This window comes from Oncorhynchus nerka, linkage group LG23 (assembly GCF_034236695.1).
Source record: "Oncorhynchus nerka isolate Pitt River linkage group LG23, Oner_Uvic_2.0, whole genome shotgun sequence".
NCBI lineage: Eukaryota > Metazoa > Chordata > Actinopteri > Salmoniformes > Salmonidae > Oncorhynchus > Oncorhynchus nerka.
Genome location: NC_088418.1, coordinates 56,221,409 through 56,242,746, shown reverse-complemented (window position 1 = coordinate 56,242,746; position 21,338 = coordinate 56,221,409). Strand labels below are relative to the sequence as shown.

Here is a 21,338-nt window from a genome sequence, read left to right as displayed (position 1 = left end):
GACTTTATCCCTGCTCTTATTGTACAGACCATGCTGGTGACCAGACATTTACCTGACTTTAACCCTGCTCTTATTGGACAGACCATGCTGGTGACCAGACATTTACCTGACTTTAACCCTGCTCTTATTGGACAGACCATGCTGGTGACCAGACATTTACCTGACTGTATCCCTGCTCTTATTGGACAGACCATGCTGGGGACCAAACATTTACCTGACTTTAACCCTGCTCTTATTGGACAGACCATGCTGGTGACCAGACATTTACCTGACTTTAACCCTGCTCTTATTGGACAGACCATGCTGGTGACCAGACATTTACCTGACTTTATCCCTGCTCTTATTGGACAGACCATGCTGGTGACCAGACATTTACCTGACTTTAACCCTGCTCTTATTGGACAGACCATGCTGGGGACCAAACATTTACCTGACTTTAACCCTGCTCTTATTGGACAGACCATGCTGGGGACCAAACATTTACCTGACTTTAACCCTGCTCTTATTGGACAGACCATGCTGGTGACCAGACATTTACCTGACTTTATCCCTGCTCTTATTGTACAGACCATGCTGGTGACCAGACATTTACCTGACTTTATCCCTGCTCTTATTGGACAGACCATGCTGGGGACCAGACATTTACCTGACTTTAACCCTGCTCTTATTAGACAGACCATGCTGGTGACCAGACATTTACCTGACTTTAACCCTGCTCTTATTGTACAGACCATGCTGGTGACCAGACATTTACCTGACTTTATCCCTGCTCTTATTGGACAGACCATGCTGGTGACCAGACATTTACCTGACTTTAACCCTGCTCTTATTGGACAGACCATGCTGGTGACCAGACATTTACCTGACTTTAATTAACCCTGCTCTTATTTGACAGACCATGCTGGTGACCAGACATTTACCTGACTTTAACCCTGCTCTTATTGGACAGACCATGCTGGGGACCAGACATTTACCTGACTTTAACCCTGCTCTTATTGGACAGACCATGCTGGTGACCAGACATTTACCTGACTTTATCCCTGCTCTTATTGTACAGACCATGCTGGTGACCAGACATTTACCTGACTTTAACCCTGCTCTTATTGGACAGACCATGCTGGTGACCAGACACTTACCTGACTGTATCCCTGCTCTTATTGGACAGACCATGCTGGGGATGGATTAATAAAATCAATGTTGGTCACTTCATTGTTGATCGGTAAAATATGCCTCTTAGTGCTTGACATGAGGGAGAGCTTCAGGGTGTCGACCTAGCTATCTCCACCCCTAAGGCTGGCTCATCCTATCAGTGGGCTCCGTGCCTCAGATTTCTGTGGCGATGAAATTGAATTAACGAGACAGTAATTGATTGGATATCCAGGGATGTGTGTGGACACACTTGTCCTCAGAGCAGAAGCTTGTTGGCTCTTGTCTGCAGAGTGTGATGCCCTGTCTAGGTGAATTAAACACAAACCTCAGATACTGCCAGTTACAGTTCCTAGAAAAGCTGCGAGGAGCTGACACTGATATACTGTAGTTTTATTCAAGTATTGATAATTTACCCAGTTAGCTGTCAGAATAATCTATTGTATTAAGATGATTAACACTTGGTTAACATTGGGAGCCTGACACAGTTTGAAATCAAACAACAGTATTTACTGGTTTGGGCTTATTCAAGATACAAGGTTTGTTACTTGCTTGTTAATATTGTACTGATCTTCTTGTCTGGTGATTAGCCAAGTATTATTTCACACAACCCTAAGTTTAAGTGACATTTTAAAGTGAAGTGTTGTTAATTTACCTCAGGCCTTTATTGTTTTTTGCTTATAAGCAGAATCGATAGAGACATGCCTCATCAGGGTGATTATGCTGAGTTGGAATACGATTTCAGCTCCGATGGCAGAAAGCCCTCTGAATTCATTTCTAAACTAATTAGTGTTGTGGGGTAGTGTTATGAACCTATGTGGTTTATGGGTAATGAACTGGCTTTATGTCTCCCCGCGTTGTCTTTAAGAGGAGCCCTATGGGTCTGCAGTGGGGATTTCCATGAACATCCAGAGAATTGAACCACAAAGGACCAAGGGATTCTCAGAATTCTCAGAATCTTGTTGGATGAATGATCTTTCTATATATTCAGTGGCTGAATACAACTGTGAAATAAGTCTAATCAATCCCTCCCTCCCTCTCTGCCTCCCCCTCGACCTCTCTCCCAGACTGATCCAGGAGGAGAAGGAGTCGACAGAGCTGCGGGCGGAGGAGATAGAGAACCGTGTGGCCAGCGTCAGCCTGGAGGGTCTCAACCTCGCCCGTATGCACCACCCCGGAGCCTCCATCACCGCCTCGGCCACCGCCTCCTCCCTGGCCTCTTCCTCCCCGCCCAGCGGACACTCCACCCCCAAGTTGGACCACCGCAGCACCGCAGACATGGAGCGCATGGGTATCATGACACTGGTACGCTGCTGGGGTCAGAACAGGGTATGGGGGTTGTGTGTGTTTGTGTAACGGATGTGAAACGCTAGCTTAGTTAGCGGTGGTGCGCGCTAAATAGTGTTTCAATCGGTGACGTCACTTGCTCTGAGACCTTGAAGTGGCAGTTCCCCTTGCTCTGCATGGGCCGCGGCTTTTGTGGAGCGATGGGTAACGATGCTTCGTGGGTGTCAGTTGTTGATGTGTGCAGAGGTTCCTTGGTTCGCGCCCGGGTCGGGGCGAGGGGACGGACTAAAGTTATACTGTTACATTGATGCTGTTGACCCGGATCACTGGTTGCTGCGGAAAAGGAGGAGGTCAAAAGGGGGGTGAGTGTAACCGATGTGAAACGGCTAGCTTAGTTAGCGGTAGTGCGCGCTAAATAGTGTTTCAATCGGTGACATCACTTGCTCTGAGACCTTGAAGTAGTAGTTCCCCTTGCTCTGCAAGGGCCGCGGCTTTTGTGGAGCGATGGGTAATGATGCTTCGTGGGTGTCAGTTGTTGATGTGTGCAGAGGGTCCCTGGATCACGCCCGGGTATGGGCGAGGGGACGGACTAAAGTTATACTGTTACATGTGCATGTACGAGTGTATCCCAATCTTGGCGAAGGCTACCACAGCCGTATCGGGCTCTGTCTGTATTGTGGTGCAGGACAGGGCCAATAGAAGCACCTGGGATCAGCATTCAGTATGCTGTGTTTGGCCTCTCATTCTTTGTTCTCAGCCTTGCTCTTTCAATAGACCTCATACGACTACTTCACCTGAGCCGCCCTTGATTATGCTAGAATGGAGGGTAAACTCAATTTGATGGTAAACTGGTAACCTCAAATGACCCTGGACCAGATTTCAAAGCAGCTCCGAGAGAGAGCCAGACGTAGATTTATTTCATAAGCCAGCCACTTGTAAAAGCATGTATTGGCTTTCTTTCAACTTTATTTAGATGTTCTTTCCTTGATGGATTGAGTTGCATAATCTATCTGGCTGGGTTTCATTACTCCTTCATTGTAGAGCTTGGCTTGGTTTGTGTGTGTTGTAGATACCAGGATGTGATAGTCTGTGCTATGTTTGTTTACTATGTTTTAAGGACTTTTTTATACTTGCCACTATTGTCCTATTGAGCAATAAAAGTACTGGCTGTTAGGTCAATAAAAGTACTGTCTACATTAGGTCAATAAAAGTACTGTCTGTTAGGTCAATAAAAGTGCTGTCTACATTAGGTCAATAAAAGTACTGTCTACATTAGGTCAATAAAAGTACTGCCTGTTAGGTCAATAAAAGTACTGTCTGTTAGGTCAATAAAAGTACTGTCTGTTAGGTCAATAAAAGTACTGTCTGTTAGGTCAATAAAAGTATTGTCTGTTAGGTCAATAAAGTACTGTATGTTAGGTCAATAAAAGTATTGCCTGTTAGGTCAATAAAAGTACTGTCTGTTAGGTCAATAAAAGTACTGTCTGTTAGGTCAATAAAGTACTGTATGTTAGGTCAATAAAAGTACTGTCTGTTAGGTCAATAAAAGTACTGTCTGTTAGGTCAATAAAAGTACTGCCTGTTAGGTCAATAAAAGTAGTCTACATTAGGTCAATAAAAGTACTGTCTGTTAGGTCAATAAAAGTACTGTCTGTTAGGTTAATAAAAGTACTGTCTGTTAGGTCAATAAAAGTAGTCTACATTAGGTCAATAAAAGTACTGTCTGTTAGGTCAATAAAAGTACTGTCTGTTAGGTCAATAAAGTACTGTATGTTAGGTCAATAAAAGTACTGTCTGTTAGGTCAATAAAAGTACTGTCTGTTAGGTCAATAAAAGTACTGTCTGTTAGGTCAATAAAAGTACTGTCTGTTAGGTCAATAAAAGTACTGTCTGTTAGGTCAATAAAAGTACTGTCTGTTAGGTCAATAAAGTACTGTATGTTAGGTCAATAAAAGTATTGTCTGTTAGGTCAATAAAAGTACTGTCTACATTAGGTCAATAAAAGTACTGCCTGTTCGGTCAATAAAAGTGCTGTCTACATTAGGTCAATAAAAGTACTGTCTGTTAGGTCAATAAAAGTACTGTCTGTTAGGTCAATAAAAGTACTGTCTGTTAGGTCAATAAAGTACTGTATGTTAGGTCAATAAAAGTATTGTCTGTTAGGTCAATAAAAGTACTGTCTACATTAGGTCAATAAAAGTACTGCCTGTTCAATAAAAGTGCTGTCAATAAAAGTGCTGTCTACATTAGGTCAATAAAAGTACTGTCTGTTAGGTCAATAAAAGTACTGTCTGTTAGGTCAATAAAAGTACTGTCTGTTAGGTCAATAAAAGCACTGTCTGTTAGGTCAATAAAAGTAACGTCTGTTAGGTCAATAAAAGTATTGTCTGTTAGGTCAATGAAAGTGCTGTCTACATTAGGTCAATAAAAGTACTGTCTCCATTAGGTCAATAAAAGTACTGTCTGTCAGGTCAATAAAAGTAATGTCTGTTATGTCAATAAAAGTGCTGTCTACATTAGGTCAATAAACGTGTTGTCTGTTAAGTCAATAAAAGTACTGTCTGTTAGGTCAATAAAAGCACTGTCTACATTAGGTCAATAAAAGTGCTGTCAGTTAGGTCAATAAAAGTGCTTTCTACATTCGGTCAATAAAAGTACTGTCTGTTAGGTCAATAAAAGTACTGTCTGTTAGGTCAATAAAGTACTGTATGTTAGGTCAATAAAAGTACTGTCTGTTAGGTCAATAAAAGTACTGTCTGTTAGGTCAATAAAAGTACTGTCTGTTAGGTCAATAAAAGTACTGTCTGTTAGGTCAATAAAAGTATTGTCTGTTAGGTCAATAAAGTACTGTATGTTAGGTCAATAAAAGTATTGTCTGTTAGGTCAATAAAAGTATTGTCTGTTAGGTCAATAAAAGTACTGTATGTTAGGTCAATAAAAGTATTGTCTGTTAGGTCAATAAAAGTATTGTCTGTTAGGTCAATAAAAGTACTGTCTGTTAGGTCAATAAAAGTACTGCCTGTTAGGTCAATAAAAGTAGTCTACATTAGGTCAATAAAAGTACTGTCTGTTAGGTCAATAAAAGTGCTGTCTCCATTAGGTCAATAAAAGTGCTGTCTGTTAAGTCAATACAAGTATTGTCTGTTCGGTCAATAAAAGTACTGTCTACATTAGGTCAATAAAAATACTGTCTACATTAGGTCAATAAAATTACTGTCTGTTAGGTCAATAAAAGTATTGTCTGTTAGGTCAATAATAGTATTCTACATTAGGTCAATAAAAGTACTGTCTGTTAGGTCAATAAAAGTACTGTCTGTTAGGTCAATAAAAGTACTGTCTGTTAGGCCAATAAAAGTACTGTCTGTTAGGTCAATAAAAGTGCTGTCTACATTAGGTCAATAAAAGTACTGTCTGTTAGGTCAATAAAAGTATTGTCTGTTAGGTCAATAATAGTATTCTACATTAGGTCAATAAAAGTACTGTCTGTTAGGTCAATAAAAGTACTGTCTGTTAGGCCAATAAAAGTGCTGTCTACATTAGGTCAATAAAAGTACTGTCTGTTAGGTCAATAAAAGTACTGTCTGTTAGGTCAATAAAAGTGCTGTCTACATTAGGTCAATAAAAGTACTGTCTGTTAGGTCAATAAAAATGCTGTCTACATTAGGTCAATAAAAGTACTGTCTGTTAGGTCAATAAAAGTACTGTCTGAGAGGTCAGTAAAAGTACTGCCTGTTAGGTCAATAAAATACTGTATGTTAGGTCAATAAATGTAGTCTACATTAGGTCAATAAAAGTACTGTCTGCTAGGTCAATAAAAGTACTGTCTGTTAGGTCAATAAAAGTACTGTCTACATTAGGTCAATAAAAGTACTGTCTGTTTGGTCAATAAAAGTGATGTCTACATTAGGTCAATAAAAGTACTGTCTGTTAGGTCAATAAAAGTACTGTCTGTTAGGTCAATAAAAGTGCTGTCTACATTAGGTCAATAAAAGTACTGTCTGTTAGGTCAATAAAAGTACTGTCTACATTAGGTCAGCCTGTTGCAGCACTTCCCTGTCATGTGCCTAGGTACATTGGTTGTTTTTACTAGTGTGTTGCTCTGGCTGCTCCAGCTTCTGATGGAGACAATACCACCAAGGAAAAAAGGTCTGCCTTGATGAATCCCCAGATGACATTATTGAATGGCAATCTAGAAATACACGCATTAGGATGAACTGATCAGCTGACTGTGTGTTCCGTCGATAGAGGATTTTCTGTCTGTCTGTCTGTCTGTCTGTCTGTCTGTCTGTCTGTCTGTCTGTCTGTCTGTCTGTCTGTCTGTCTGTCTGTCTGTCTGTCTGTCTGTCTGTCTGTCTGTCTGTCTGTCACACACACACACACACAGCACACTGACCCAGGGCTGTAGCGCTCCAGATGTCCCCATCACAGGGAGTCTGTCTCTTTTTTTCTATCCTCCACTTGGCTAAAAATATTCAAATCCCCACCAGCCAGCCAGCCAGCCAGTCAAACGGTCTCAGAGAGTGAATGTTGCCAATACCCAGGGACTTTTAAAGAATGAGCCTTTGATTTTATTGACCTCTCAAATGAATAGTGACAAAGCAGGTTGTTTTTTCAACAAATCACTGTAATTGATTGTGTGGTGTAATGTGTAATTGACAGGTCATGTGCCCACCTGATGGTATATCGGCTAGGCATGTCTATAACATAATTATAAATTAGGTGTTTCTGTATGGAGGACATTTAGTTTAATCTTACTGATTTACTGTAAACTGCTGTTTTCCTTTTCTTTCCTGTCATCCACCCTGCAGCCCAGTGATCTGAGGAAACACAGGAGAAAGGTACAGTACTAATGATATGTTCATTTTATTACATCAGACATTTCCAATTCATAGTACCTCTTCCTATAGATGACTGTCATGGTCTGGTGTATCCTTGCCATTATTGGACTCTGAAGACCTATAAGCAAACAGTGTTGTAGAGATTGATGTGTGAGGTGTTACTATAGTGTAATAACAGTGTTGTAGAGATTGTGTTAGGTCTGGCTATAGTGTAATAACAGTGTTGTAGAGATTGATGTGAGGTGTGACTATAGTGTAATAACAGTGTTGTAGAGATTGTGTGAGGTGTTACTATAGTGTAATAACAGTGTTGTAGAGATTGTGTAAGGTGTGACTATAGTGTAATAACAGTGTTGTAGAGATTGATGTGCGAGGTGTGACTATAATGTAATAACAGTGTTGTAGAGATTGATGCGTGAGGTGTGACTATAGTGTAATAACAGTGTTGTAGAGATTGATGTGTGAGGTGTGACTATAGTGTAATAACAGTGTTGTAGAGATTGATGTGCGAGGTGTGACTATAATGTAATAACAGTGTTGTAGAGATTGATGCGTGAGGTGTTACAGTGTTGTAGAGATTGATGCGTGAGGTGTTACTATAGTGTAATAACAGTGTTGTAGAGATTGATGTGTGAGGTGTGACTATAGTGTAATAACAGTGTTGTAGAGATTGATGTGTGAGGTGTTACTATACTAGTTTTATTAGAGCTACTAACAGGTCTCTTCACCTCTCCACGGTCAGATTGCGGCCACCGACGATGACGGCCAGGACAAGGCTACCATCAAGTGTGAGACGTCCCCTCCCCCCACGCCCCGTACCATACGCATGACCCGCACACTGCCAGCCTCCTCACATAACGAGGCCCGAGGGTATGCTGCACTTATAGCGCTCACACACACACACACACACACATACTCCACCTTCTTCATCCTGACGGTAGTTTATGAGACAAATGATCTCTTACCCAAGTTGTATCTTATTCCTTGTGTGTGTGTGTGTGTGTGTGTGTGTGTGTGTGTGTGTGTGTGTGTGTGTGTGTGTGTGTGTGTGTGTGTGTGTGTGTGTGTGTGTGTGTGTGTGTGTGTGTGTGTGTGTGTGCGTGCATGCGTGTGTATGCATATGTGTGCGTGTGTGTGTTTGCAGCATTGCTGCCAGCCTGGAGGCAGAGACCAGTGGTCTGAGCAGCGTAGCCAGCAGTCAGGACTCCATCAACAAGCAGCCCAAGAAGAAAGGCATCAAGTCCTCTATCGGACGCCTGTTTGGCAAGAAGGAGAAGACCAGACTGGCACAGCTGCATGCCCACAGGGAGGCCATCGGGCAGAGCCAAGGTACTGGTCTACACTCAGCACCTCTCTGATATGAGTTGCTCTTGTCTGTTCTATGTACTCTATGTACTGATAAAAATTACAGACCTCTACATGCTTTGTAATTAGGAAAACCTGCAAAATCGGCAGTGTATCAAATACTTGTTCTCCCCACTGTATATACAGAGAGTACCAGTAGCAGATTGTCGTCTTTGGCATCATTAAAACTGAAGACTTATTTATCAAATAACTCTCTACAATTATTATTATGCGATTAAACTGATTAATCACGTAACTGTAATTAACCAGGTTGTCGGGGCACCAAGGAAAATATTCAGATTACAAAGTATTTTCCTAATATAACTTTCAGATATTTTAATATCTGATCAATGAGTCTTCGAATTAATGAATTATTATTTACCTCATGTTAGTCTCATTCCAAACATCGTAAATTGTTGCTTATCTGCACGAACCCAGTCTTCACTATGAGTCATCCATACATCAATTGTCTTAAAATCATTTATTTACTAACTAAGTAATTCACAGAAATGCTTAACAAACAGTAGATATGGTTACAATGAAATGATAGGAGAATGTGCCCTAGTGGGCTAAACCGGTATGGCGGCTTATTAGACAGAGTGATAATTATAACAATTGAAATGCTAATCCTTTGCACATGAACGCTCACTCATTCGGGAACAATTGCAATCAATATATATATTTGCGCTCAGTGTGTCGTCGGGATCTCTGTGAAAAGTTTGTTTCTTTTGGAGAGTCTGTCCGCCCTCTCTCTCTCTCTGTCGTGGTTAGAATGGATAGTTCAGAGTGACATTAATTCATGTCTTTATAGAATAAATGTTTCGGCGGTTGTCGGGCTTCGTGTACAATGATACCGAATTCTTAGCTGCAGACTAGTAATTAATATCAAAGACTTGTTCTTATTCTGTCGGTATCGATAGTCTACGAGTTTAACCACATGGAATGGTTAAAAGATTCAGCCATCTACTCAACCCTTAGCTTATACTCAGGTTTATGGTCTCCTCTCAAACCTTGGCCCTCTCGTTATCGAGGTAAGCTGGTCTCAACCTTAGTCCTCTCGTAATTGAGGGAAACATGGTCTGGTGATAGAAAACCCGGGTGGGGGTTTTATTCGGAAGAGCAGAAAAGGGCCTGTCCCAGGATGCCAGACCATAACTGTGCTCATGGACGGTCCTCTGATTTAGTTAAACTCCAAAGGGAATTGGAGTTTCCTTCATTAAACAGTCCAAAATCACATTACACAATTTCACAAACAGTATCATCCTCACTCATTCATCTTATACAACAATTAGATGTAAGCCTCATATCTGAGGCTATTGTATAAACAGCGCTATGGTAATGTGGCCGTATTGTCTCCCATGAGTTTCACAAAATTGTACCAAACGGACCAGTTTGTAGCTGGATTCTTCACCAATCTTTTATACCTTCTCCAGAACATAAATGTTGTTCAGACCTCAAGTTCTGTGAGGTGCAAGAAATTCCTTTGTTCTCTCAATGAAAACTCACTCTCTCTATATACTGTGGCCATGAGGAGATAATCTCCTCCAGGAATTTACAACCTCTCTGACCACAGCAGCCTTGTTGTAGGAGGCAGAGAGAGGGGGATGGTGCTCGCTCTACCCAAAGAGGGCAACGTCATGACAAGGTCAATAATGGAGCTATATACAGGGAGTACCAGTACCAGATCAGTAATGGATCTAAACTCAGCAAAAAAAGAAACATCCATTTTTCAGGACCCTGTCTTTCAAAGATGATTAATAAAAATCCAAATAACTTCACATATCTTCATTGTAAAGGGTTTCAACACTGTTTCCCATTCTTGTTCAATGAACCATAGACAATTCATGAACATGCATCTGTGGAAAGGTTGTTAAGACACTAACCGCTTACAGACGTTAGGCAATTAAGGTCACAGTTATGAAAAATTAGGACACTAAAGAGGCCTTTCTACTGACTCTGGAAAAACACCAAAAGAAAGATGCCCAGGGTCCCTGCTCATCTGCGTGAATGTGCCTTAGGCATGCTGCAAGGAGACATGAGGAATGCAGGGTAATAAATTGCAATGTCTGTACTGTGAGACGCCCAAGACAGCGCTACAGGGAGACAGTACGGACAGCTGATTGTCCTCACAGTGGCAGATCATGTGTAACAACACCTGCACAGGATCGGTACATCCGAACATCACACCTGCGGGACAGGTACAGGATGGCAACAACAACTACCCGAGTTACACCAGGAACGTGCAAACCCTCCATCAGTGCTCAGACTGTCCGCAATAGGCAGAGAGATGCTGGACTGAGGGCATGTAGGCCTGTTGTAAGGCAGGTCCTCACCAGACATCACCCACAATAACGTTGCCTATGGGCATAAACCCACCCACATCCTGCCACCAGCCATACTGCTCGTTCTGTGCGTGATTTCCTGCAAGACAGGAATGTCAGTGTTCTGCCATGGCCAGCGAAGAGCCTGGATCTCAATCCCATTGAGCACGTCTGGGACCTGTTGGATCGGAGGGTGAGGGCTAGAGCCATCACCCCCAGAAATGTCTTGGAACTTGCAGGTGCTTTGGTGGAAGAGTGGGGTAACATCTCACATCAAGAACTGGCAAATCTGGTGCAGTCCATGAGAAGGAGATGCAGTACTGCAGTACTTAATGCAGCTGGTGGCCACACATTTTTTACTTTAGATTTGATTCCATTTCTGTTAGTCATATGTCTGTGGAACTTACAAATATTTACACATGTTAAGTTTTCTTTAAATAAATGCAGTTGACAGAGGACGTTTCTTTTTTTGCTGAGTTTATATACAGGGAGTACCAGTACCAGATCAGTTATGAAGCTATATACAGGGGGTACCAGTACCAGATCAATTATGAAGCTATATACAGGGAGTACCAGTACCAGATCAATTATGAAGCTATATACAGGGAGTACCAGTACCAGATCAATTATGAAGCTATATACAGGGAGTACCAGTACCAGATCAATGTGCAGCGGTACGAGGTCTTTGAGGTAGATATGTACATGAAGGCAGCAGGGTAAATTGACTGGGCATTAGGATAGATAATAATAAGGTATTTGAGGTAGATATGTACATGAAGGCAGGGTAAAGTGACTAGGCATCAGGATAGATAATAATAAGGTATTTGAGGTAGATATGTACATGAAGGCAGGGTAAAGTGACTAGGTATCAGGATAGATAATATGAGTAAAATAAAGAACAGAGTAGCAGCAGCAAATTGTGTGTGTTTGTGTGTGTATATATATAGTCTAGTGAGTGTGTATATATAGTCTAGTGAGTGTGTATACAGTATGTTGTGTATATATAGTCTAGTGAGTGTGTATACAGTAAGTTGTGTGTATATATAGTCTAGTGAGTGTGTCTATGGTGTGTATATATAGTCTAGTGAGTGTGTATACAATATGTTGTGTGTATATATCGTCTAATGAGTGTGTGTATATATAGTCTAGTGAGTGTGTATACAGTATGGTATGTGTATATATAGTCTAGTGAGTGTGTATATGGTGTGTGTATATATAGTCTAGTGAATGTGTATACAGTATGTTATGTGTATATATAGTCTAGTGAGTGTGTGTAGGCTCAGTGCAAGGTAGAGTCAGAGCAAATAGTTTGAGTAGCGAGCTTGTGGCTCTCTGCCAGACCTCTGACTCATTCCCCTCTCATTCACCCACAGTAGAAGCATCAAACAAGGTTCTAAAGACTGTAGACATCTAGTGGAAGCCTTAGGAAGTGCAATTTGACCCCACAGACACTGTGCATTCGATAGGGAATGAGTTGAAAAACTACAAACCTCAGATTTCCCACTTCCTGGTTGGATTTTTTCTCAGGTTTTTGCCTGCCATATGAGTTATGTTATACTCACAGCCATCATTCAAACAGTTTTAGAAACTTCAGAGTGTTTTCTATCCAAATCTACTAATAATATGCATATATTAGCAACTGGGCCTGAGTAGCAGACAGTTTACTCTGGGCACCTTATTCCTCCAAGCTACTCACTACTGCCCCCAGCCCAAAGAAGTTAAGTGACTTTGAAAAAGCGTAAACTCTCTGTTGAGTACAGATTCAGAAGAAATAAGTGTGGCTCCTTGCTAGTACTGTCTGGATGCTATCTACGCGGGATGATTTCTATGAGCCATGCAGGCAGTGCAGTAACGTCCCATTCTCCCTCTCTCTCACAGGAGTGTCTGATCCAGACCTGGGTCAGGACATGGCTGTGGGGAAGCTGGGGACTCAGGCTGAGAAAGACCGCCGGCTGAAAAAGAAGTAAGCTTTCACAACACCCCCCTCCTGCCCCTCAAACCTGCCACCGCAGCATTTAACCCCAAACAAACAACAACCTTGCGCTCAATAATACTTGATTGGCTCACATCACAGCCAGTAGGAGATAAATCATACCTGTGTCATTAGAAACACTGGGAAATGTACCACACCAGTACTAACACCCCCTGTGTTAATCTACTGTACATGACACTACTAAAGTGTTATGATACACACACCTTTTTATGTGCCAGACAGCAGTGTCTGTCTATAGTACATCTGAATAGAGATCATTATCCCGTTTCCAACCTTTGACCCCGTACACAGTGGCTGGTGAGGAATCCCTGTGGGGTTTCATTAGTCCTTTCCCTGCATAGGAGGCAGTTCCACATGTGGCTGGATAGAAGATACATCTCCAATACTCCCACTCTCCAGCAGAGAGAGGATCAATACAGACCAGGAACCTGAATCAGACATACAATAGAGGGATCCCCCCTAACCAAACACAGTCAGACTATTGATTGGGTTGGAAGTCTATTCATGTCACACATTGTAGGCCTACGACTCTTAGTTCATGCTTTTGGTTTGATGTTCCAGATATAGTCCTCCTTTAAACCCACACATGAACGACAAAACAGAGGGGTTCCCTCATGTGCAAGTTTCATCTCCTTTCAACTGGGGATGTATGTGTCTACCGTGTCAGTGCCAAATGACAAATGTGTTCTCTGTCGGCGAGCTTTGAGTTGTCATGACAAATAACTTTCCCACCCTTACAGATGATCAATAGAAGGTATTATGATGATGACGACTGTGTTCTATTTGGTGTCGACTCTCCAGTTTTCCAGGAAGTGGACCGCCTTGCATCTTGATGCTCTCCTCCAGTGCATGCTACTGAACTGCCTGCTGAATTTACATTGACATTTTCAGCCTGGTCAATATCGTGATGGTTCATTGCTGATGTGTTGTGTATGTGTGATGTGTTGGGTAATGTTTGGCATTTGGCTGGTTTGTTCCTGTGAAGAATGTGAGCCAATGCATTGCAGGTGTCTTGCCCCAAGTGCATTATCTTTCGTCTGCCTGCACGCGATGCTGTAAAAAGCTGTATCGACCAAAGAGAAGAAGAAAGTGGCTTTTCTTTTGCTAACCAATACTACTCTTTGACTTGTCATTCTACTGTTCTAATGTCAGTCTTTGGAAAAGCTCTTGTCACCTGTCTACTTGAGAGACTGTTTCTATTTTGCCGTGTGTGTGTGGGGGGGGGTGCCTGCATCCATGTGTGTGTCTGTGTGTGTGTGTGTTTGAATATGTGTCCGTGCATGTATGGGCAGTGTGTGTGTGTGTTTGTGCATTCGTGTGTGTTTTGGGGGCAAGGTGGTGGTGGTGGGGGGGGGGGGGGGGGTGTTAACTCATTAACATTTGTGCACTTTTTGTCTCCCGTCACTTTCTCTTCCTCTCTCTCTCTCCTTGTACTCTTCCTCCCTCCCTCTCATCATGTGACTAAAGAAGCGGGTAAGTTGTGACAGTGTGACACCTGGACATCTCCATTGTCAGCGCTGTGCCGTCTGTCCACCTCTCTGTCCATCCATATGTCCCCCTCCCAATGGCCGGTGCCAAAGCTGACGTCACTCTGTCCCTCTATGGCTGTTAATGACCCCTTGCTTTCTAGCTGTCTTTCTTCCTTTCGATCTTTCTATCTTTTCATTTACCGTATAAAATGTTTCTCCCTCACAGTGGAGTGGCGGCTGCATCCATGGCTGGACAAAGAATGTGTGCCGTCACCTGTTAATGGGGTTGATTTTTATACTTGGAATGTCCAATACCTTCCTCCTTCCTTGTGCGTGTTTCTATATCTGTGACTGTGAGATATAACCGGTTCTGATACCGGGTTATGGGGCGTCATATCTTGTTGTTTTATTTTCTTTGTCATAACTGTTTCCTTCCTTTCCCAGCTATGTTCAGTGGATGTATATCTCATCCATAACAACCTGACATGAACATATCTATCTATATGCCTGTTGTATTGATACGACATTGAATGGAAACAATTGATTATTGATTAATATCAATGGACACATCTCCTATGTTGTGTGTCAGTCCATTCCGTCGTTGTATGGTGTATTCAAGTGTCCTTTCTCTGTACTGAGGCCTTCAACTCTGACCAAGTCACATACATAATGTGTCACATGCCTTTTATCCATATGCCTCATGTTGGCCACTATGTCTCCAGATGGAAGACATTTTAGCTGCACTCAAGATGTAGTTTCCTGCCTTAGAACTCTCACTGAATAGAATTGTAACTTCAGAAGTCTGTTTTTATGTGTGTAGCATGTTGTGTGAGTTATGTATTTATCAGCTCAACAGGCCCTCTCTATATTCAGACTCTTAGACCAGTCAGACACTGTCAACTATCTCCAGGAAGTAGCGTTCCACAGTTTGGTATTTCTCTAGCGTTGCCTCTCTGGTTCTTTTCTACACCATAGGCCTCCCACCCATCTGCTCCCCAACTCCATTAGTTAACAGTGTGCACACAGCAATAAAGATGAGACACACACACACACACATACCCCAAACACACATTTATATAGACCGTTCATCAGTTCTCTGTCTCTCTGCCTAACAGAGTTGGTGTCGCAGGAATCAGCATATTACAAATTGCCTGGTACATGACTCTCCCTAGATAAGGTGCAATTTACTCTGAGCTGAGTATGGCGTCAGGAGTGCTTAGCACTGCTTTCAAAGGGGTGCTCAGCATAAATAACACATTTCTCGATTTCACTCTGGCCATCTTAGTTTACCTATTGAACACTTCCACCGCCACACAAAAATGCAATATTCCATCAAAGAATGTGAATAAAGACACCAAACACGATTTAAAGATGGCCAGAAAGAATACATTCAGCAAGACTCTCAAAAGGATATTGCAGTCAGCAGAATAAAAAGCCCAGTCTCTCTGTGGTTAGTATCTCAGTCAGCAGAATAAAAAGCCCAGTCTCTCTGTGGTTAGTATCTCAGTCAGCAGAATAAAAAGCCCAGTCTCTCTGTGGTTAGTATCTCAGTCAGCAGAATAAAAAGCCCAGTCTCTCTGTGGTTAGTATCTCAGTCAGCAGAATAAAAAGCCCAGTCTCTCTGTGGTTAGTATCTCAGTCAGCAGAATTAAAAGCCCAGTCTCTCTGTGGTTAGTATCTCAGTCGGAATAAAAAGCCCAGTCTCTCTGTGGTTAGTATCTCAGTCAGCAGAATTAAAAGCCCAGTCTCTCTGTGGTTAGTATCTCAGTCAGAATAAAAAGCCCAGTCTCTCTGTGGTTAGTATCTCAGTCAGCAGAATAAAAAGCCCAGTCTCTCTGTGGTTAGTATCTCAGTCAGCAGAAAAAGCCCAGTCTCTCTGTGGTTAGTATCTCAGTCAGCAGAAAAAGCCCAGTCTCTCTGTGGTTAGTATCTCAGCAGTAGTAATACATTCCCAGCTGCAGCACAGAGACAAGTGGAGATTGATGGTTCTTCAGATTAGCAACTCAAAGTCAGGCTTCAGTGACCAGCCCAGCAGCCCTAGCTGTCCCTTCAAGGTGTGTCTGGACCAGATGGTGAGAGAGAGAGGGGCAGAGAGAGAAAAAGAGAGAAAGAGGCAGAGTAGCAGAGAGAAAAAGAGGCAGAGAGAGGGGGTTAGAGAGGCAGAGACAGGGAGAGAGAGAGCTAGGGGCAGAGAGTGAGAGTACTCATTTTACATGCAGTGTGTGTATGGAGAGATTGATGTACTGTATGATAAGACCGTGCCCTTTTAGAAAGCTCTGGCCTGTGAGAGATAAAGTGTGTGGCACTGTACAGTGAACACACACACAAAATCTTGGTGTAATACTAGTGCCTTGTGTGAGGGGGTGGGGGGTGACTGTCTCAGTATATGTGTGTGTGCAGTGCATTAATCCCATGTCTCTGCTCCCGCCCTCAGGCACGAGTTGTTGGAAGAGGCGAGGAGGAAAGGCTTACCTTTCGCCCAATGGGACGGCCCCACAGTGGTGGCCTGGCTGGAGGTAGGCACTCCTCTACTCTGGCCTGGAGCCATTCTCAATCCTCCCGCCTCTGGGATAGATTCACAAGGTCTGTGCCAGACTCCCACTCTGTGAAGAAGATGATATTCTCCGCCCCGGTGAAGTGGTCTATTCCTCCTTGACTCCCCAGTCTGCACACTCAGCATTCACCTGAGATACGACACCCATTATCCTCTAACCTCTGACCGTTGATGATGTCTCACATTTCTAATCAATTAGCCGATGCCTTACTTCAGCCTAATGGTCACCCTTTCTAATACGGCACTACGAAATGCAGACCAGATGCTTTCCTTTAATCAAAACATGACTGGTAAAGGATGTGGAACGACACAGTGCTGTTACATAATCGTTGGATGTATTGTGTTGTAATTACGACCCGGGGAACTCCAATGCCGTAGTAGTCAGCATGTTACCGAGAGTTATTATAAAATGATTACGCCTCCGGCGGACATTACTCTTTGTGCTATATTATATTATACTAATCCAGTGTTTCTCCAACTCCAGTCCTCCAACAGTACTCACTTATTGTAGCCCTGGACAAGCACACCTGATACAACTGGTCAACTGATCATCAAGCCCTCAATGAGTTGAATGAGGTGTGTTTGTCCCAGGCTATAACAACACTGTGTGATGTTGGGGGTACTGGAGGACTGGAGTTGGGAAACACTCTGGTGTTGGGCCTATGGGACCAGCAGTGGATTGAATCTGGATCTCACTGATATTATGGGAGTCAATGTCCCAGATTTTGATGTCACCTTGGTGGAAGCCTCAGAGGCTGTTGGTAAAGGTCTACTCTGTAATTTACTATGCCATGTTCTCCCCAGCACACCTTTTCCTAGTTAAATCAATTTCCAAATGGGTTTGAGTGTAATTGCTTGACATTACACCTCATAAAGGCCATAGTGATGTTGTTTAATATTAACATGGGTATTCATTAAGTAAATTAATGCGTTGCCTATCAATGAATCATCACAGTTTATTTTCTGATTTCATTGAAATATCCTATGTCTGTATTCAGTTTTTCCTCATTTAATTATGATAGAACATGCTTGAACATACAAGGTGAACATTTCAACCATGACTGCCCCCTACTGTTTCTCAGTAGATCTTTATTAAAACAAGGAAGCGCTACTCAACTTGTCTACCATAAGTAAGGATGGTAGACAAGTCCTCCCACCACATCACTGATAATTTGTAAAAACAAGCTCACTTGCTACTTTACATGAAATCACAAATGGTCTTCCTCGTCCTGTTTCAGCTGTGGCTGGGGATGCCCGCCTGGTACGTGGCGGCGTGTCGTGCCAACGTGAAGAGCGGTGCCATCATGTCGGCCCTGTCGGACACAGAGATCCAGAGGGAGATTGGCATCAGTAACCCCCTGCACCGCCTCAAACTACGGCTGGCCATCCAGGAGATGGTGTCCCTCACCAGTCCATCTGCCCCGCCAACCTCCAGAACCGTGAGTGTCCATTGACACACACACACACACACACACACACACATTTACCTATGCATGTAACTGCCGTCAGTGTGTTAGCTTAGCATATAGCGCTGCCTCCCTGAACCTGCCCGTCTGGGCTTTAACCAGGCTCCTCTATCACACCAACACACGTGACCGCCTGCTTGACAACAAACACATTGAGCTATAGAAAATGCATTCGACCTATTCGATAGCTCCACCGGCGACATTCTGAGGGAGTTTACGGCACGTTCTTAGCTCCGATACATACACACACATACATACACACAGACGGTATAGTCTTCAAGGGTAAAGACACTCAAGTAGCTATTTCTGCTAGTTTGCATTGTAACGCCTTCACAGTCAGAGCCTGGCTTGTGTAGCATCTCTATCCTTTGTGTTGGTCACTGAATGTTGGAGAGAATGGGAGGAAACCGGTTAAGGCCGGCTTGTTTATCTCTCAGTAGTGTCAGTCAGCTCATGCCCTTAATTCAGCTCTGCAGCATTTACTCTAATTTACCACACCAACAGTTATTTTATACCTCAGTCTGTTTCACAGCTCTGAGTTGTCATGGTGATTTCATGTAACCTCTGAGGAACCTGCTGAGCTTAATGCTACAAACTGTTTATTCTATGTAGCTTTATCCATCAAATTTCAATCAAATTTATTTATAAGGCCCTTCTTACATCAGCTGATGTCACAAAGTGCTGTTCAGAAACCCAGCCTAAAACCCCAAACAGCAAGCAATGCAGATATAGAAGCACGGTGGCTAGGAAAAACTCCCTAGAAAGGCCAGAACCTAGGAAGAAACCTAGAGAGGAACCAGGCTATGAGGGGTGGCCAGTCCTCTTCGGGCTGTGCCGGGTGGAGATTTTAACAGAACCTGACCAAGATGTTCATAGATGACCAGCAGGGTTTTCACATTCACACACTCTCTCACACACACACTCACACAACACACACACACACACACACACACACACACACACACACACACACACACACACACTGCTCATGAATCTTTCATCAAGGAGCAGTGAACTGGGAATATGACTCTATAGACCCCCCTCTGCCATGGTGCCCCCTTCTGTGACTGATGGTCAGTTCCCTGCCCCTCTGAACCAAACGACCACTTTAAGTTTACACTCTGGGTTAATCAACCCTGTAAATGCAGGGTTCTGCTCCATACCAGTCGCAGGACTGGTTATTGCTCACAGACAGTGACGTCTGATTCACCCTATGGGGCCGACCCGAACCGTACTGTGCTGCCCAGTACAGCTGGGCTTGGCTCGGCTCTATAGTGTGAAACAGGCATGCGTGAGCAGCCCTTTAGTACGGTGTCTTTAATAAAGATTGTCATCCCCTCAAGTGATCTTATCTAGGTCATGACAGCTTGATCCAGTGGGGCTGCAAAGCACAGTGATCATGGCTGCTAAAATTAGAATCAACAACAGATTAGAATGGGTTGGAATGGGGTTTAACCGTGTGGAACACTGAGGTATATCAAACTAGACTGAGTCTGTTAGAAAGGGGTTTAACCTTGTGGAACACTGAGGTATATCAAACTAGACTGAGGTGGATATGCATGTTTGTATTTGTGTCTGTTTGCTCCAATCACCTGTACTAATCCACTACTACACTAGTTTATGGTGAACCAGTCTTGTCATGCATGGTAAATGTGTTCCTTTGGCCCGTGTGTGTTGCACCTGTGTAGGTGGGCTGCTCCTGTGTTATGTGCTGTTTTTGTCTATCCAAAGTCAGAAGTTGCCCCTAACCACTGATACAGGATCAGATAGTATTTCACCCCTTTAATGGATAAGGTTATGATGGGGGTAGAGTAATCTGATCCTAGATGGTGGTTAAGGACCAATGTCTACAGTTTTGTGTCTGTGTTTGTTTGTGTACTGTGCGTGCCCTTTGACCCCAGAGGGGCGGGCCTGCTCATCATCTGACCATGATGCTATAACACTATTGGCTTACAGTGGTGCTGCTCTTCTTCTTTAATACTGCTTGCCCCTCCTGGCGGACTACTGCTGCTGCTGCTGTCTTCTTCTCTTGGGCACTCCTAGCCGTCAGGCAATGTATGGGTGACCCACGAGGAAATGGAGACCCTCGCAGCACCCTCCTCCAAAACGGTTAGTCCTTCCTCTCCTTTTACCTCTTCTCTCACTCACTTCTCTCTTTTCTTGCTTTCACTGCAGTGTTGAGACCTGTCAATGGCTGCTTTACTGAGGCCTGTACTGAGGACTGGGCGGCAGGTAGCCTAGCAGTTAGAGCATCGGGCCAGTAACCAAAAGGTCACTGGTTTGAATACCCGAGCCGACAAGGTGAAAAATCTGTCATTGTGCCCTTGTGTAAGGCACTTCACCCCGATTTGCTCCAGAGGCGCTGTACTACTATGGCTGGGATTGTGAAACAACCCATTTCACTGCACCTATCTGGTGTATGTGACAATAAAACATGTTTTTCCTCCTATAGGATTTGGAGGGTAGGGAGATTGAATAACAGTAGGTTTGTTGATAATGTGGGTAGACTGCATCACATCACATCCATTCTCAGCTCTCCCTTTCGTTATAATAGGTAAAGAAGGCTTTTTAATTGTAATGACTGGTGCACTGCCCTATATTTCCCAGTATGTGTTGGTGTTACTGCTATGGTTCAAGGAGCTGCGTTGCCCTTGGGTACCATACTGTACGTCAATCCCTAGGACACAGACAGCTATGTACTATACTGTATGTCAATCCCTAGGACACAGACAGCTATGTACTATACTGTATGTCAATCCCTAGGACACAGACAGCTATGTACTATACTGTATGTCAATCCCTAGGACACAGACAGCTATGTACTATACTGTATGTCAATCCCTAGGACACAGACAGCTATGTACTATACTGTATGTCAATCCCTAGGACACAGACAGCTATGTACTATACTGTATGTCAA

At 43.1% G+C, this 21,338-nt stretch overlaps 1 protein-coding gene across 2 annotated transcripts in view; it reads left to right on the top strand.

The window, feature by feature from the left end:
* LOC115124214 (liprin-alpha-2-like) overlaps positions 1-21,338 on the top strand; it is an 87,713-nt gene that overhangs the window by 59,877 nt on the left and 6,498 nt on the right. Inside the window, exons 14-21 of one of the 2 annotated variants that reach the window (XM_065008329.1) lie at positions 2,214-2,451; positions 7,242-7,271; positions 8,014-8,141; positions 8,416-8,600; positions 12,815-12,899; positions 16,833-16,914; positions 18,191-18,391; positions 20,462-20,527. In XM_065008329.1, coding sequence (XP_064864401.1) covers positions 2,214-2,451; positions 7,242-7,271; positions 8,014-8,141; positions 8,416-8,600; positions 12,815-12,899; positions 16,833-16,914; positions 18,191-18,391; positions 20,462-20,527 — 1,015 coding nt within the window. The remainder of the gene's footprint in view (positions 1-2,213; positions 2,452-7,241; positions 7,272-8,013; positions 8,142-8,415; positions 8,601-12,814; positions 12,900-16,832; positions 16,915-18,190; positions 18,392-20,461; positions 20,528-21,338) is intronic. The other variant, XM_065008328.1, reaches the window with a different exon arrangement.